Here is a 17,794-nt window from a genome sequence, read left to right as displayed (position 1 = left end):
TTTTTCTATTTCTTTTTTTTTTTTTTTTTTAACACCGGCCAGTGAGAACTGAGCCGTGAAAGCTGCCTGTTTTTACTTTAATGCTTTTATCCCTACTTTCCTAAACAACATGTATTGGCGTAAACATCTCAGATGTCAACTCACAAGAGGAGTTATTATGAATCAGACTTTATCTTTGGTTTCATTAGAAAACTTAGTTAAAATTAAGTAGCGTGAAAAACAACCCTGTGAAAGTTGATACCTAGTTTTCAAGCAGAACAGAAGGTTAAGCTGAAACCGAATGTAACTACAATTCCTAAGCAGCTGTTTCTTCACTGTGCTATTTTCTTGTATTTTAGAAACTTGTTTCTTCACAATCAAGGACACTGGTGTATTGGTTTTCCCTTTGATCCATTACTCATCCCATCTTGATTTGGGACACACTGCCAGCAAGGCAAGACACAGAAGACAACTGATACAGGGAATTATGGCTCAGGAGCTCTCTATGACATCATGCCTACTTTTTATATATTATTGTGTTGGTACAATTTATACCCATCTCCAAGTGCAAGATTCTGATACTGCCCTTTAAGTTTGCACCACACAGGCTTCTTGTGCAAATAGGAACTTTTGTTAATCTGCTGCTATAAAAATAGTAGTTTGTTCATCCAGGACAAGATCTGGGACAAACAATCTGCTGAGTAGTACTAACTTAAACTCTTCAAGTTTGCACAGTTTTGTTCTGAGAATTGCTTCCAATTCCCCTTTAGTCAACATCTGTGTTTGTTTAGCACTTAGAAATCATGTACATAAGGAGCACAACATGATGAAAAACATTTTGACAGATTGTTCTGGAAATCAAATCTTTCACCTGAAGGGACACATTGCTTGGGTGGAAAATAACAGCTAATTTCTTTATGCAAAATAGCTCTGTGGCATACTGAAGATACACAAAGTTATTCACATGGAAAAAAAATAAATAAATGCGTTTGTAAGCTGTCCACACCGTATTATTGGAAGGTGGAAGATGCGGATTTACATAGTGCTGTGATTAAAATGGATTTGCATCTGCTATGACAGGTGGTTCCATTTCACTAGGATGCCAGCAGTGCCTAGGTCATCTTCCAACTTAAGAAAGGTGGTAAATCTACTTGTATTGCTTGGATCAAGAGAACCTTCATTTTCCTCCTGAGGTTATGCTGTATGGAGTAATATCCAACTACCCTGGCTGTGGAATGGATTCAACGAAGGCCAAGTGCTGAAGGGCATTAAGATATTGAACCTGACGGCAACACTCTAAAACTTTTGTGGGAGAGTGTGACATTTGCTCACATTGCACTAAGGTGAGTACAAGGCAACTCTTTTAGGAATATATAAAAAAATGCAAGTGATTTCTTAGATTAATACATCAATAGTGCGAGCTGAAAAGTTGCTAAATACTGGTATCTAGCTCAGGTGTGGTTAAGAACACTAAATGATAAGCTTAATTGCTCCAATCAGCCAATACCTTTTCATAAAGGATGTTGGTCCTTATCAAGCAATAGGGGTGAAGGATGAATTGTGCAACCAACAGCTCCACATTCCCTTTCCTACAGTTCTAGCTCTGTTACCATCCGCCAAAGGCAGCACACTCGTAAATCCACTGTAGGTCAATAGAGAGCTTGCTTGTTTGATGTAGTGTATTATGAATAACGAAAACATTTGCACAAGTAGCTGATGGATGTGTTGTAATACCGAGACAGTTTTTCTCCTTATGAAATTTCAGTAAAATATTGGTCTTGTCTGGCACTATTTTATAGTTCATGGTATATATTCTGTGGAAATTAGACCAAATAACTAATGGCAGAGAATAAAGATGGTAGTTCTTATTTCTGTCATTCTATTATTACTTTTGGAAGCAAGTGGATTCAAAGATAAGAAATCTGCAGGAAAAAAAAACAACCCAATAGCTTCATTTTGCTGCCAGAAATCTTGCTCAGTATTAAGAAATTAGGGCTCAAAGGGGTACCGTGGGTCGTTGTTCCTAGTTTCCTATTATCAAAGGCGACAATGTAAAATAGTCTCTTTTATGAATGTATCAGTCTCTATATATAAAGTACAGAGAAGTAGAGAGGACAAAAACCCCACTGGGGAAAATTATCAATGGTACTTTATGAAGCCTTCTGTTTTCCCAATGAAACTTTTTTGCTGTTTATATCCATTTGTTCTTTTACCAACATTCATCTTATTCTTAAGCTAATATATATATATATATTTCTCTATTAAAGGAGAATAAAGGAAGCTGGGTAAGGGCAGCAAAGGATTAGGCTGCACCACAAGGAGAGAGGCCTGAAAGTAAAAGCCTCCTGGTTCAGGAGAGCAAGGGAGCAAGGAATATACTGAGAAAGAAAAGTGTCGAGAAGAAAAGAATAAAGAAAGAGATATCACAGCAAAAGGAAAAATTATATGAGGAAGTTTCTGGGACGGAGTGATGCTCTTCGAAGAGATCACACCGAATGAAGTATCAGTAAGAGCAGAAGAAACTGCTGCTTTACAGTGTTCAGATACCACGCGACCCCATTGTTTGTAGCAGCATCAGTGTAAGAAGACTTATTTGAATAAATGAGAGACAAACACTTCAAGGGCTTAGACCTTCGAGATGTGTAAGGTAATGGATAAGTCACAGGTGTGCCTAGAGCAGATACAATAGTAAGAGCAAAGAAATACAATGAAGAATTTTCTAGCTAGGTGCACTGAACCTATTTTGCATCCTGCTGTTCCACAGTCAGTAAGATGATTTCTCTAATAACATGTTGTTCAGAGCATAACTGTAAGATAGCATGGCCACTGCTGAAAAATAAGCCATAGTTCTGAAAGAGAAAATTGTAAAGGAGGTGTTAAAAGCAGTCTGTCAGCTTGCACTGTACTTTGTGGGGATGCACGTGCTAATTGTATTGTTCCTGCTATCATATCACCTTCAGCTTGAAGATCAGTCAGGAAAAGAAATTCTGCCCTACTCGTGACAGTCAGACAGTGGAACAAAAAATGCCAGTGAAGTGAGTTGTTTTTTATGGCTATTTTAATCTTAGGCTCTTTATGAGATGGTCAACTTTTAAATGATCTGGACACTTTTTGTTTTCCTTCCCCCTTACACTCTACAATGATGATTTTGGTTCCTTGTTGTCACTTCTGCTTGCCATTCCCATCCAAATCCAATGAAATCAGTGAAATCATTCTCTGACTAATAAATGTTAAATCAAATAGTATTACTGATGAGGAAAAGAAGCAGAATTATGTTTATACTGTCTTATCTTTGCTTTTTGTTCTGCTGAAGCACCCAAAATTTGTTATATTTAATTAGAGTTTATTACTATCACTGAAAGAAATTCTCTGCTGATTAACTGCATTAGCACACAACATCTCACAGAGCACTGCATGATGCTACGTTTAGCTTTCATTTCTGTTTTTCAATCCAGACTGAATGTATTGCTCTCCAGTTTCCCTCCTGTATGCATGCATACATATTTATAAATACATACATCATTTTCTTCTACTTATTTAAATATCATTTTGTGCAGTTGGATAGAAGTAAACCAACAGCTCCAAAAGCACTTGCTTTTAAAAATGTCAATGCAGAAACCAACTGTAATAATTATAAATATAACTGCAGTTACAGTACATGGTAGCACCGTAATAGAATCATACAATCACAGAATAGTTGGAGTTGAAGGGGACCCTTAAAGTCCATCTGGTCTCACTCCCTGCACTGAGCAGGACACCCACAGCTCCATCAGTGCTCAGAGCCCATTCAGCCTGACCTTGGCTATCTGCAGGGATGGGGCACCCACACCTCTCTGGGCAGCCTGTGCCATGCCTCACTGCCCTTAGTGTAAAAAAGCATTTTTCTTACATATAATCACATAAGCTCTCGACAAATATACATAGAAAATAGCACTAGTGGTACATGGGATCCTTTTCCACACTGGTGTTCACATATCCCAGCTTCTCACCCATCATGACCACAGACACTGCCAATGGCTTGTGATGCTCTGCCAGCCCAACTTCGCCCTCCATTACCTCTGGTTCTTCCTGCCTGCCCTTACACACAGAATGCTCAGGCTCCACAACAATTAATTTGTAAGGTTTCTTGAGGAACAGAGGCTAGTCAGAAAATATGATTTACGCGTCTGTAAGAAATTCCATGATTTGTTTTGACTGCACTGAAACAAAACACTTCCAAACTGTTCAGTTCCTCCTTACTACCAAATGAGAGGGAAGAGGCATACAAATATTTCCAGAGCTGCCAGAAAGTCAAGTGATGATTACATTCACCTGGAATGTAAATTCAGTTTCAAATCCCCATGCCATCGTAAACTGTGTAAGATAAATAATCACAGGGTGGGAAACTTGGTTTCCTCTCAAGGTCTTTGTATAAAATATAACAGTTTCAATACAAGCAACATGAGGCAGGGATCTGTTGGATACCTTTCCAGGCATTCTATTGTTCATATCCTCTTTTCACTGTATAGAAAATCTGTATCTAAAATTTGGAGGGGAGGGAGTAATCAATGACTTACTCACTTAGTCTGCTCTGGCCTTGCCCTTTGAACTATTTGTTTTATTTTGAGTTCTTTGTTCAGTGCAAAATGTCAGCAAAACCTATTCTTCATTCCCACTGAACTTTTTTAAAAATTGTATTTTAAATGTGCATTAATTTCACTAGAATTCAAAGGATGTTTGAAAAAACCTACTCAGTCTATTTGGAGTAGATTACAGAATACTGGCTTAAGTAAATCCTTTATCTTTCACTACATGTCCTTAGAATCATAGAATCATAGAATCACCAAGGTTGGAAAAGACCTTCAAGATCATCCAGTCCAACCGTTCACCTATTCCCAATAGCTCCTACTAAACCATGTCCCTCAGCACAACATCCAGCCTTTCCTTGAACACCCCAGGCTTGATGACTCCACCACCTCCCTGGGCAGTCCATTCCAGTGCCTGACCACCTTTCTGAAAAGTAATACTTCCTCATGTCCAGCCTGAATCTCCCCTGGCGTAGCTTGAAACCATTCCCTCTGGTCCTATCACTAATGACACGAGAGAAGAGGCCGACCCCCAGCTCACTACAACCTCCCTTCAGGAAGTTATAGAGAGCAATGAGGTCTCCCCTGAGCCTCCTCTTCTCCAGGCTGAACATTCCCAGCTCCTTCAGCCTCTCCTCATATGACCTGTGTTCCAGACCCCTCACCAGCTTTGTTGCCCTCCTTTGAACACGTTCCAGGGCCTAGAGGTAACATGAAAAACTGATTGACTCTCAAATGACTTGCCTGCAAGATTTGCTAGAGGATATCTTTCAGATTTTGTGTATTTTTTTAGTTTTTCCTCAACAAAAAATTATTTCAAAAAAATTTTCAGTTGCATACTATTGAACTGAGGTTTAGTGAAGAAATATACTCCTTACCAAACAGAATATGACCAATGTCACCAGTCAGATTTATTCTTCCTTATTGCTAAATAGTAGTTACGAGACTAACATTCATTTGGAGATGCCTAATATTGAAAAAATTAAATAGGAAAATAGCATAGGAAAGCAGGTAGGCACATGGTGATTCCATCAGAAGTTGTGTGCTAAGAGGCACATCTCTGCACAGTGCTTCATTTTTATGAAACTCTTCTCTTCCAAACAAAAACTGTAAGCAGTAACAATAATACTGGTCAAGGAAGTTTTTTTTTTTCTCTGCTGGAGGTTTAAATTAAAAGCTCATAAAGTGTTAATTTCAATCAAAGCCAAGTTTAATAGAACTGAAAGTTTTTACTTTGACTCTTATTTACGTGTATTCAAACTTTTATACTGCTGAGAAACTGCAGAAAAAAGCCCATAACGTTACCAGTGTTAGCATGATAACTGTGTAGATAATTCTACTCATTCCAAGCAGTAAGTGCCATATTGATGGTTAATCCATTTGAACTTGAGAAGGAATTCAGTACTCTAGAACGTTAATATCCCTCCTATGCTTTTACTGTAGTTCAATCAATTGCAAACTTTATTAATGTTGTTTCATGGATGAATTTTCCAGTGTCAAATAGCATTCTGTTTTATGAGACTGGGTCCTCTATGCCCCCACCCCAAAAAGTGCTCCTTCTATGGGATATCCAAATGATAAGAGTAGCTACCATGGCCTGCACAGGCAAAAGATCATGATGCTATTTTCAAGGATAGATGTTGTTTCCATAGGTCAAACACAGAAGAAACACTGGCTTGGTCTGACTCTGTGGATACACTACTTGCTAATAAAGGTAAGAGTAGATGAAAAGTGTTAAAAATAACAAAACCATGTCAAATCAACTCACAGACATTGCCATCAGGTTTGCACACTGCTGTCTGCCCACCTCACCATGTACTCTGAGCCACAGTACTGCTGGTGGCATGTAAGCCTTGCTCAAATCGAAACTCATTACCTGAAAAGCAGCATAGAAGCTATCTAGCCAGGCTCTCAACTCTGAGAGCAGCACACTGCCACAGCACAAATCAATGTTCAGCACGCTGCTTAGAGTGGGGTCAGCCTCACATCCCTGATTGTCTAGTTGCTCCAAATCCTCTTATAGACCACCATGACCCTGATTTCTTTTTGAATAATGAGCATTGGAGAGACCAGCTCATACGAAGCAGGTTTTGGGAGCCTTCCCCTGTGAATAACTGGCAGAACTCCCTTCATCACCTTACCACTGCTGTTGTTTCATGCCCTACTTATTTTCCCCAAAACAGCCTCCTGGGGCTAGCTGCTGGCTGGTTGGCAAAACAATTTCAGAAACATAAGTGACAATATATATCCTGCAAATAAATGCACACATTACAGAATCTATATTGATTTTTCAGTTTCCTTCTACCCCTCAGTCTCATGCATTTTTCTCCAGATGGCCTGGCAGCTTTTAGGAAGTTTTTGAAGTCAGAATTCAGCGAGGAGAATGTAGAGTTCTGGCTGGCTTGTGAGGACTTCAAAAAAACCAAGTCTTCCACCAAGATCGCAGCCAAAGCCCAAAAGATTTATGCTGACTTCATTGAAGCTGATGCTCCAAAGGAGGTAAAGATTTTTTTGCATGTACTTTGGGTACTGACTGAGGATGGGAATCAAGTGGAAAGTTCAAATCCAAAACTCCTACAATGACAGAAAACTCATTTCAACTTGGCTGCCCTTCCCTGTTATGTCAGCAACTTACCAGGTGGAGAACTTTGTGTGAAACAGAGCCTGATTTGCTCTAATCCCTAATTTGCCCTGTGGTGATCTGTACTTCATAGGATTTGGTCTGGCAAAAAGATGAAATAATCAAAATCAAGTTTTGCACTTCTTTCCCCCCCCCCCCCCCCCCCCCAGCGATGCCAATTGTCTAAGAACCAAATAAATGGTATTAAAAAAATGGTATGCTAGAAAAAGAAGGGATGACCTCCCTGCCAATTGGCATCAGCTTGGGTATGTGGGAGGAAATTCAGAAGCTGATTGTGTCCTGTACACAAACAGACCTCAGCATTCCAATCAAACTGACATTGATTTTGTTCCTCCTTCCTTCCTACAGATTAATATTGACTTTCATACAAGAAATCACATCTCTCAGAACATCTCAGAACCCACCCTCAGTTGTTTTGATGATGCCCAGAGGTTAATCTATAGTCTCATGGCAAAAGACTCTTTTCCCAGGTTTCTAAGGTCAAAAGAGTATAAGGAACTAGCAAAGAAGCAAGACAACAGAAATGACAAAAGGTGGCTCCCATTTTTGTGAGAAGGTAAAAGCTAGAGGCTTGAGTAGTTATGAATTTGTAGGTGCCTCCTGTTACAACTCAGGGTAGGTAATATTTTATTAAAGTGATTGTACAAAACAGAACTCTTAACTGGCTTGTTTTTAATGTATGTGTGGTTGCTTCTGCTAAAGTTGGTGGAGAAGTATTCTAGAAACAGAATGGAATACACTAAGACAGTTGAGTTTTTTTAGTAGAAATTTTGCAATTAATATTTTTTTCCAGTAGTTTCTTCATTTGTTGCAGTGATTTTGCATTTTATAAGTGAAATGTTCTGTGGTCTACCATCAGTTTTTTGTTAGAAGTATGGACTCAATAAATTCCTTTCATGGGACTTGAATACACTTATTCCTTTTCATCTACTTATTTGTAAAGAAAAAAAAATATTAAAAACCTCTTTTAAACATGTTCTACACCACTTAAAATAGAAGAAGAAACATGGTAGATGCCATACTGTGAATGACAATGAATTAAGGACATCACTTAATAAAAAGCTGTTTTCTAACAAATGTTCCTAGCATTCAAAGCAAAGGGATGTTTCATAATACATGCTCTTTAACACAACTCTCTTCATTTTCCTTTGTATTTATCTCACTTAGTTTTTTTCACTAAAACATCTCACTTGTTAACTGACTATTTGGGGGAAAAAAACCAGAGCAATCTTCTCTTCATACATTTTCTAGTAATGATTAATTTAGTTTTCTTCTCTAAATGCACTAGTTGTAATGTATGCTTACACTCATGACGAAGTAATGTTAATAATGACTCTTTTTTTTTCCTAATTAAATACAGAACCATAGAATCATAGAATCATTGCAGTTGGAAAAGACCTCTAAGATCATCCAGTCCAACCATCCACCTACCACCAACAATGCCCACTGACCACGTCCCTCAGTGCCACATCTCAATGATTCTTGAACACCTCCAGGGACAGTGACTCCATCAGCTCCCTGGGCAGCCTGTTTCGATGCCTCACTGCTCTTTTGGAGAAGTTTCTCCTAGTACCCAGCCTAAAAAGCACTGAACAGTTTTAGTGGAGTAACCATATTAATTAGAATTTGTCATTGTGTCACAAGAAATGACAGGATTTTTGGGTGTCTCCAGTTGCACACTCTGATCTTCTTCATTGCTCCTCAAAGATTTATAGCGTATTTTTAGCTGCAGAATGAGCTGTAATATATTCCTGAAGAAAAATATATTCTAACCCATATGGAGCAGGAGGAATATTCACAATCAAAAATAATTCTAAATACAAGAGGTAACAATAAGATTAAACAAGCAAAAAAAACCCCTAGTAACTTTCATTTTATATGAACTCGATCCTTTTGCTATTCTCCGATACCCATAGCCTATTCTATCACCTACTTTTTCTTCTGGCTTTCTGCATTTCTTTTTCATTTCTTTCTTCCTCAGCACTAGCGGTTAGCAGAGATGAACATGAGAGGCGAGGCTGAGCTACAAGGAGGATGTGGTTTTGTTCAGCAGTCCCGCAGCTACCATTCATTTTGCAATGAAACTTCAGTGGAAAATCGCAACTTCCGCCTGGGCGCCGTCTCGGAATCCTTTCAGCACTGGGGAATTTCTGCTGATTGAAGTCACAGTGAAGACAGCAATCAGGACTGCTGAAATTACATAATTTACTCATATATATAGCAAGCCATCTTTCCCTCTTACAAATCCAAGTCTCGTTTTCAGAAGAGGTGAGGTCAAGTCGCCTTTCTCAGTGGGCCAAGAAGGAAGCCCCAAAAATCTGCTGCACCAATGGTTGTGATCTAAGGAAAAGAGTGCCTTGAAATAGCCTGTTCTAGTGTTAGATATGGAGGTTGGCAGCCCTGCCTGAGGAAGGGGTTTTGGAGCTTGATGATCCTGGAGGTCCCTTCCAACCCAAGCCATCCTATGATTCAATGATTCTATGTGTGATAACGAAATCACAGATGCCTGACAGTGCTCTTTTTCGAATTCCACATTCCTGACTTTATTGCAAAGAAAACCAGAGAGCAGTAGAGCAGGAGGCTGTCAGGGATCTCTAATTCCTGACCGAAAACATAAAAAAAAGTCCATCTTCATAAAAATAATCCCTTATACTTTTTCTGGTAACTCTATAAAGAAATAGTGGGAAACCCTCAGTGGAAATACATACGTCTGCACAGATGAACATAGACTATATCCAGAGAGGTGGGCATCTGACTAATTCTCTGATCACCAGCCTAATTATCATTAAAAAAATAAACCGTTCTTAGCATATTATTTTAATAATTATGTAATAAAGTATCATGGAGGATTTTAATGCTATTTCAGTTAATTTAGGATGCTTAAACAGAAATGTACAGTAATTACACTTTTAGGGGTTATCAACAACTCAAGTATAATAGAGCATACTAAGTTTTCCATAATCTTCGAATTAAAACTACATCAACAAAGTAAATTAAAAAAATTGTTGAGCAGACCGTTCAAATCTTTATAAATTAATCTTTTCTTTCTCCTACTTAAATCTGAGAAAGCACTTGGCATGATTGCTTTAAATACATATACATGATCACTTGAAATTTGTATAATTGGATAATTTGATGTGCATTCACAACTTTTCAAATAATTAAAGCATCTTACTACATACAGCAGTGTTTTGGAGTTGAGCAGTTGGATTTTTGAATAGTTATATAATACAAAATATGCATTATTAAAGATCCATTTCACAAAGCATCTGAAAATGTCTAGATGTGAAAGATGAGAGCCAGTCATTTTTATTCTTGTTCATTCCCTACGTCTATGACTTTCACATTTAAAGAAGTCATAATCAAGCATCCCAAACCCGGTAATTTGACAGAGGAAAAAGCCAGCTACTGAAGTACAACTTTGAAGACTGAACTTTGCCCAAATCTCACAGATTTACCAAGAATTTCCAAGAGTGATCTTGGGCTGTTTCTATAACCTGCTGTGCACAAGTGTGAAATGGAGAGGTTACCTCCATCTTCCACCTACATGTAGGACAGGGGTGCCCATTAATATTTAAGGAGCGTGTCAGCACTACATGAAGGCATTACAGATGTTCAGGCTTCTGGGTGATCTTTTTGACCAAAGCCTCTTACTATCAGGCAGAGAAACATCTTCATTGCCAAAGACATTTTTTTTCTTATGCTTTGTCCATAAGGACAAAAAGTACTGTTGTACCTAAATAGAAAGCACTTGCAGAGAGTTCTATTAGAAAGAACATTTGCACTGCAAGTCTCTTGCTTGCTTTCACTGAAGTATAGTGATAGTTCCTTTTTTCAATCACGCAAAAAGCTCAGTTCTGAGAATTGTTATGCTTTAAAGGACTCAATCTCTTTCAGAACACAAGTGGATTTACCAAAAAAAAAAAAAAACAAAAAAAAAACTACTAAATATAAATGGTAGGAATAAACTCCAAGTGGAATTTATTTCTTAATAACATCATGTTACCGGAAAAAAAACCAACAACCCAAATCAACAAACACAACAAAAACTGAATTCCCACACACAGTGACACTTCTAAATCTCCCACAGCACATAGGAACTTGGATTCTGTCAGATCCATCACATGCACATCATGGCTAGACTGCCCCAGAATTACAATTAGAGGCGCAGTAATAACAGACGTAAAAGAAATGAATAAAAACATATTAAAAAAAAATATGGAGGTTATTCTGAAAGTAATGTCTCCACATCTGTAGCAATCTGTACCAGTAGAGGTGACCCACTGTCACCACTGCTGAAATGCACCACCCACCCCTCACTGAGCTCACATCCACTCTTTGGTCCCTACAAACATCCAGTAAGAGTTGATGAATTCCAATGGGTGCCATTTTTTCTGCATGGAGAAATTCAATGACACCTCTGCAAATGTTGGAACTGAAGACTCAGCATTTTCTGTTTTGTCAGGAAATTCCTTGCTTGAGCTGCAGTGCACAAAATGACTTGAACACTGATACACTGAATCACAGGGCTGGCACAAGAACCTCCCCAGACTCATTTCAGTCTTGATCCAAACATGAAGTTTGAACAAAAAGCTCAAAAGAGTCAATCTCTCCAGCATTCTCTGCTGCTTAAATGAGATGAGCATCACATTAGGATGACCTGAGAGCAGATTTGCACCATTAACCTCATGTAACACCTTCACTCCTGAATGACAGATACCCTTTGTGTTAGGTGTGGGACTTAGAAGCACATTATGGGCCTGAAGAATGGAATGCATTTTCTGCCTTTTGGTACACTAAAAGCCAAGGGTGGAAAAGCCATGAAAAGAAGAATTTCCTACATTGGTTAAAGATCTCAGTTTGCTTGAGAAGCCTCAGTTTTCTTACCTGCTTAACAAAAACAAGAACCTCATTCATATTTACCTTCAAATAGAGCGTGATGTTCTGTCCTTATGGTGCTTAGGAACCGTAATTGTTCGATACTGTAATTATGAAGTAAAATCACTCCATCTGAAACATTCATTTAGTGACAGACAGAAACGTGGCACTAAAAATATCCCTAAAAGCTTTACTTTAAATATTCCTAAGCTGTTCATTTGGAAAGAAAATACCTCCTAGAAAAGTTTCTTTTTTCATTTTCTCCAGTTCTTCAACCTCTGTAGTTTGATCTCAGAAACTGGACTCAGTGTATTCCTAGATGTTTCAAAGGAAGCCCTGCATGCTCTGATCTTTTATTGAGAAAAAGGAGACAATTATAGAGTAAATAATTCTCTTATATTATTATTTTGTTGCCATGGGTTCCGACTGCCATGATAACATTTCTCTATCTTAGATGGGACATTGCCTTGTTTAGTTTTTTGTACTGCATTTATATTTGCATATAAAGTGACTGCAGCTGGATTTGTCTCCCCATTTACACCAGTTTGCATTTAGGTTTGCATGCGAAGCTATATTTTGGTCTATGTATATGTTCCTATCTACACATAACCACCCTGGAAAGACAAACAAAACCTTGTACTCAATAAAACTCTAGGGAAACATTTTTTTTTTTCTTTCTAATATGGTGGTTATAGCTTGAAGACTCATAAAGGAGAAAGAAAAGAAAAAACTTCTTAAATTCTATTTCTTGAAAAGCTTCATGTGATTATATTGCCTTTAGAATGTCACATTTTAGCACAGAGAAGAGCACAGGAAGAGAAATCATGAACTGCATGATGTAATATTCTGAATAAAGTATCATCTGTTCTCATTTGTTTTGACACCAACATTGCCATGCCTGCACAGTCCAGAGATACAGAAAGGAGAAACTGCCCAACTCAGTTTCCCACACTTGTCAATAATCCCTAGGCTGAAGCTTTTTTGGTGAGCTGCCCTGTACACACCTTTCAATTTTGCACCAAATTAGTGTGAAAAAAATTAAAGCATTACTTAAAATGTGTTATATTTTTCTCCCTCTGTAATACAGAACTGGACTACATTAACTACAGGCAATAGTCTCTAATCTACCAGCACATGTAAATAATGTTATTTAGTAGTTCTTCTAATCTGGATATAGACACTTCTGTGACAATCTGAAGCAAATAGACTGCATGAATGGCAAAAGTGACATTTGCTTCTGAACAGATAAAGGACAAAGAATCTAAAAAAGTATATCGTGAAAGAAAATCTCAGTCTCAAAAATACATGCAGTTAGCAGGATGAGATCCTTTGACAGGCTTCTTATTTCAAACACCAGAAACACTTCTCTTCTCAGTAGAGAAGGTGCATAGGCAAATTCAGGCTGAATGGGCTGACGCCAGAAGAGCTGAAATGCACACTGCAGTGAAACAATGGTACATAAGTTGGGGGATGCCTGATAAAATGCCATTAGCAGGCTCTAAGACCAGTGCTTGCATTGCTGGCACTTGTTCCTGAGTTCTACATTTGGCCTTCCTGCCTTGGCTCATCAGTACAAAGAGAGTTCTTCAAGACTCTTTGGCACTTGTCTTGAAGCACTATCAGCAAACATGCAAAATTAAGCACCTAAAATTCCTCGAATTTAATTCTAGAACAAATGGTCTGGATTTTGACCCAAATTCAATCATGTCAACTGGACTTAACATAGCAGTCATGAAAGGTCCTTGTATCTATTGAATTTCTTTCTAGAGCTTTGTCGTTTAGTAGAATAAAATGAAAAAACGCAGCTTGCCAAATGGCATAGAGGAGGTTCTGTGACATGATATATTTATCTTTTCATGTCAAACAAAAAGTGCAGCGTATTCTAGTCTAGACAGACACCTTTTACAGTCACAAATGGTTTTCACTATTCCACATGGTTGATAGTTAATCAATAGTACTATCAGGAAGTACTATCAGGAAGTACTAGAAGTTCCACATTCTGCCACAGGAATTATGAGAATGAACTGTACTTGTGTCACACTTCATTCTTTCTGATTTGTGCCTTTTTTCTGTCATTCTCATACTACAGCTTATGTTGATCTCTCTGCACTGACAAAATACATTCTGCAGTGATGCTGAATTCTTTGTCAGGAATATATCTAGTTTTTTTGTTTTTTTTATTAGGACTAAAACATTACCTAGCCATGTATGGCAAGGTAATGTATATATATGGGAGTTGGAAGAATGGTAAAGGTGGACATAGGAGGAGGACTCCAGTAGGAATTTTTGGTATCTGTGTATTCAATAATTACAAAAACAGAAACAGTCACTGTATCTCACACTACAGTATTTTAGTAATAATTTCCAATATCCTTTTTGTGTTACTATTTATTTTTGTAATAATTATTCATTAAAATTTTCCTGGGAAATTATTCTTTCTCTGTCAGCCCACGTGAAAAAAGAGAAATGACAAAACGAAACAAAACTTACTCAAGATGTTTAAGTTCTTTGATCTCACAGTGTGAGGGAAATTCATATGCAAATGTAATCCAGGGGCCTTAAGGAGGTGGGTAGTACAATGCAATTGCATGGAAACTGCATAAAGCAGAATGAAGACAAAAATTATAATAAGACAGCTTCATAAATGTGAATTAACATATTGAAGGGAAAAGAGCTTAAAATACAGTTGACTGGACAGATGTGAGCTATCAGTACTGTTGGAGAACATTTCGCACCTCAGTGTAAGAGCCTGTTTATTCAACTGGATATTTTTTAAGAGGAACAGGTTGCCCAAGGAGGTTGTGGATGCCCTGTCCCTGGATGCATTCAAGGCCAGGCTGGATGTGGCTCTGGGCAGTCTGGTTCTCACTACTAAATAGTTCTTTCGGTGTCTGCAATTCACTCCAGCTGACTCTGCTGCTACCTCTACAGCAGTCATTGCACACAGAGTGGGCGTTCAGATCTCATATTGCAGAACTGTGCTGGCTTCCTGCTCCATTAACTCCTAAATATCCCACAATTTTCAGGTAAGTGCCTTTAAATGGACCAGGACCAACTGTCCTCCCAACTGCTCCTGCCTTTGTAGGGGTAAATCAACGTTCTGTGAAGAGTGCTATCTTCAAATAAGGGCGTTATCTTAAAAGAATGGCTTGGCTCGCGTATCCTCACCTATTTTACATTACACTAACATTAAGACAAATCTGCTTTTGGTACGGTCTCTTCGACATCTACAAAATCCTATGGTACCACCTAGTGGCAGCTCTTCAGACAGCACTAAGACTGTGGGTATTCCTGGAACAGAAATAACTGACATTTGTTTTGATGAGAGGCTTGAGCTACCTGCGCACTGAGAAAGTAATGTGCTTCATGGACTTGTGGTCATAGAACATTTGAGATAAACGTTAAGTGTGTTTCCATGCAAGCTGAACGCCAGTATTCCAGCACTTCAGAAAATCACTTTACATACACACTAAGTCACTGTTGAACTTTCTTGGTCTGCAGTTGCTCATGTACACAAATATTAGCTAACCTAGGGAGCAACAAGACACTGAAACAAAGTTAGCTAAGCTGAGCTGAGACATCAGACTCGAGCATTCAGTTTGAGAGACCTGGCTGGGTTAGTCCTTACTAATGAGCCCTTCTGTACGCTTCTGGATCTTTCAGAGACTGGTACTTAAACAGCAGCACTGCTTCAAGCACCATTTAGCCTACTCCTCTCACAGCTACCTTCATCCTTTTCTCCACATCACTGCAGAAAATAAAGATTATGTTTAAATTCTGGGCTTTGTTGTGGGTCCATCTTAGGGCATTGAAATTTAGGTACAACCCTCTCATAGCCTTGACTGATTTGCAAACACAGAGCAGGAGCTAGAACTTGTTTGAAAATGGGAGTTAACAGGCTGCTTAGTGTGTGTGCAGGGAAGCTCTGGATGTCTTCACATTAATGTGGCTTTGGAGCCGCTTGCCACATTCCATCTCAAACTCACTCCTGCTCCTGTGTTGCTCACCAACAGCATCAATTTTGGTGCAGAAAGAACATTAAAAGCTGGTACAGAAACTATGCACAAATAAACCAATTTAAAGCAAGAACTTTGAGTTCTCCGACATCTTCGCCTCTGCCAATATCCCACTTTCTAGCCCCCAACTGAATCACAAAGGGAGAATCATTGGGATTGCATTTATTAAGTCTGGCAATGAAATAGGAAGATTCCAATACATGATGCGTTTGGCTCAAGCTGAAGGCAGAATAGTAAAATGTAAGGTGATTAAAACATTAAACAAAGGCTCTGACAGCATCTCAAGACCACCCTTTGTTTAGCAGTCTTCCCTTTGCACCTCCTGATCTCTCCAACCAAAACCCTGCGCTGCCTCTCTACCTCTGACTCGGTTTAAAAAATAAAATGAAATAAAAATGACCCATGGGGTGATTAGAGGAATAAAAACTCTTGCCAAAATACCCAGATGGACATTTCACCATCTCCTTTGGTTTTGAAAGCCAGCCTTTAAACATCCATTCAGTTTTGGTACTGGCGGGTGTCACAACCTGTTACTGGGGTGAAACATTTTCCACTCAGGAGGCTCTTATGTACCTGAGACGTTTGTTTTCCAGCCTTTCTCACACATACTCTATAAGGCAATGTTGACTGCAAGCTGTCAAATAATCTTCGCAAATATCTATCATTTATGGTAACTAAATGCCCGTGCCTTGATGCTATTTTAAATAGTTGTAACTCATGACAAGAGGAGAAGCAGAAAGAGGAGATATATTGAGCTAATTAAAGAAAGGTTTCTTAAACAGTTTCTTTAACCTTAGCCCGTTACGCCCCTGTTAATCATTTTCTGCTGTATACTTGTGATATACTGCGTCACATGCCAACTCCTCAGGAAGGTCAGCCAATGCAGAATGCCCTTAAACACATGCTCATCTAGCAGCTGGAGGGCAGAAAGAGGAGTGGAAGAGAGGGAACATGACAAAAAACATGAGGAGAACAATGTGTAACAGAGATCTAGATTTCTTCAGAAACAATCATAGAAATCAGTTTTGATATTGGCAAGAAGATGGGTGAAAACTATCTTTCCTTCATTCACACCCTCCCTAGGATCAGTGGAATGATACTATTGCAAAGTTGTGTGCAGAAACTTCTACAAAGACAGAAACCATGATGGCTCAGTGGGAGTCAACAGACTGCTACAGCCCTTGCACATTTCATTATGTGCTTTTTAAGCTCAACACAGGCTGAATAATCCCCAGCAGAGGCACTGAACAGGGAAGCTACACTTTGCCACGCACTGCCCAGATACAAAATGGAGCACAGGAAGTCAACCATGAGAGAAAGCTAGCTGAGTACATTTTCTCTCTCTTTGAGAGAGCCCATGATTTACAGGCTAAATTGGGGTGCAGGGAGGCACACATGGAACACATGCCTCAGATCTCCCTCACATCAGAATCCATGCATCTCGTGACTAAGTGATGGCTGGCTGGCTGGCTGGCTGTTGGGGGTATTATCTCTTTGAAAGCAGCAGTTTCAGTTCTTCCAGAGTAAAGAGCAAGAGCAAACACTGCAACTACTGCATTTTTCCTAAGGAAGAATTCTGACTTTCTGATCATCTCCTAGTATGATACATCGCCTTGACTTGGTTTCAGCTGCGACAGATTTATTTTTTCCTTCATAGTGCCTACCTTGATGCAGTGAGCAAAGGGCTGTGTGGTGTTAATCTGCTTGCCAGGTTA

The 17,794-nt window shown here is 38.8% G+C and overlaps 1 protein-coding gene across 3 annotated transcripts; it reads left to right on the top strand.

The window, feature by feature from the left end:
• The first annotated feature begins 26 nt into the window (after positions 1-26).
• Positions 27-10,275, top strand: RGS21 (regulator of G protein signaling 21). 3 transcript variants are annotated; one of them, XR_007377416.1, is made up of 6 exons: positions 27-1,322; positions 2,247-3,014; positions 6,197-6,258; positions 6,877-7,043; positions 7,534-7,800; positions 8,546-10,275. XR_007377416.1 is itself a non-coding variant. In XM_048946894.1 (5 exons), exons 2-5 carry the CDS (start codon positions 3,004-3,006, stop codon positions 7,735-7,737), a joined length of 444 nt encoding a protein of 147 aa, XP_048802851.1. In that variant the 5' UTR covers positions 27-1,322; positions 2,940-3,003; the 3' UTR covers positions 7,738-10,275. The 3 variants fall into 3 exon arrangements, 2 of the variants coding, with proteins under 2 accessions (XP_048802851.1, XP_048802850.1); XM_048946894.1 differs by having other exon boundaries at positions 2,940-3,014; positions 7,534-10,275; XM_048946893.1 differs by having other exon boundaries at positions 7,534-10,275.
• Positions 10,276-17,794: the final 7,519 nt, after the last annotated feature.

Source organism: Lagopus muta, chromosome 5, assembly GCF_023343835.1.
Source record: "Lagopus muta isolate bLagMut1 chromosome 5, bLagMut1 primary, whole genome shotgun sequence".
Taxonomy (NCBI): Eukaryota; Metazoa; Chordata; class Aves; order Galliformes; family Phasianidae; genus Lagopus; species Lagopus muta.
This window is presented reverse-complemented; position numbering and strand designations above follow the sequence as displayed.

Coding starts and splice junctions, on each gene's coding strand:
- RGS21 (XM_048946894.1), top strand. Junction 6,259..6,876: donor TACACTACTTGCTAATAAAG/GTAAGAGTAGAT, acceptor ATTTTTCTCCAG/ATGGCCTGGCAGCTTTTAGG. Junction 7,044..7,533: donor AAGCTGATGCTCCAAAGGAG/GTAAAGATTTTT, acceptor TCCTTCCTACAG/ATTAATATTGACTTTCATAC.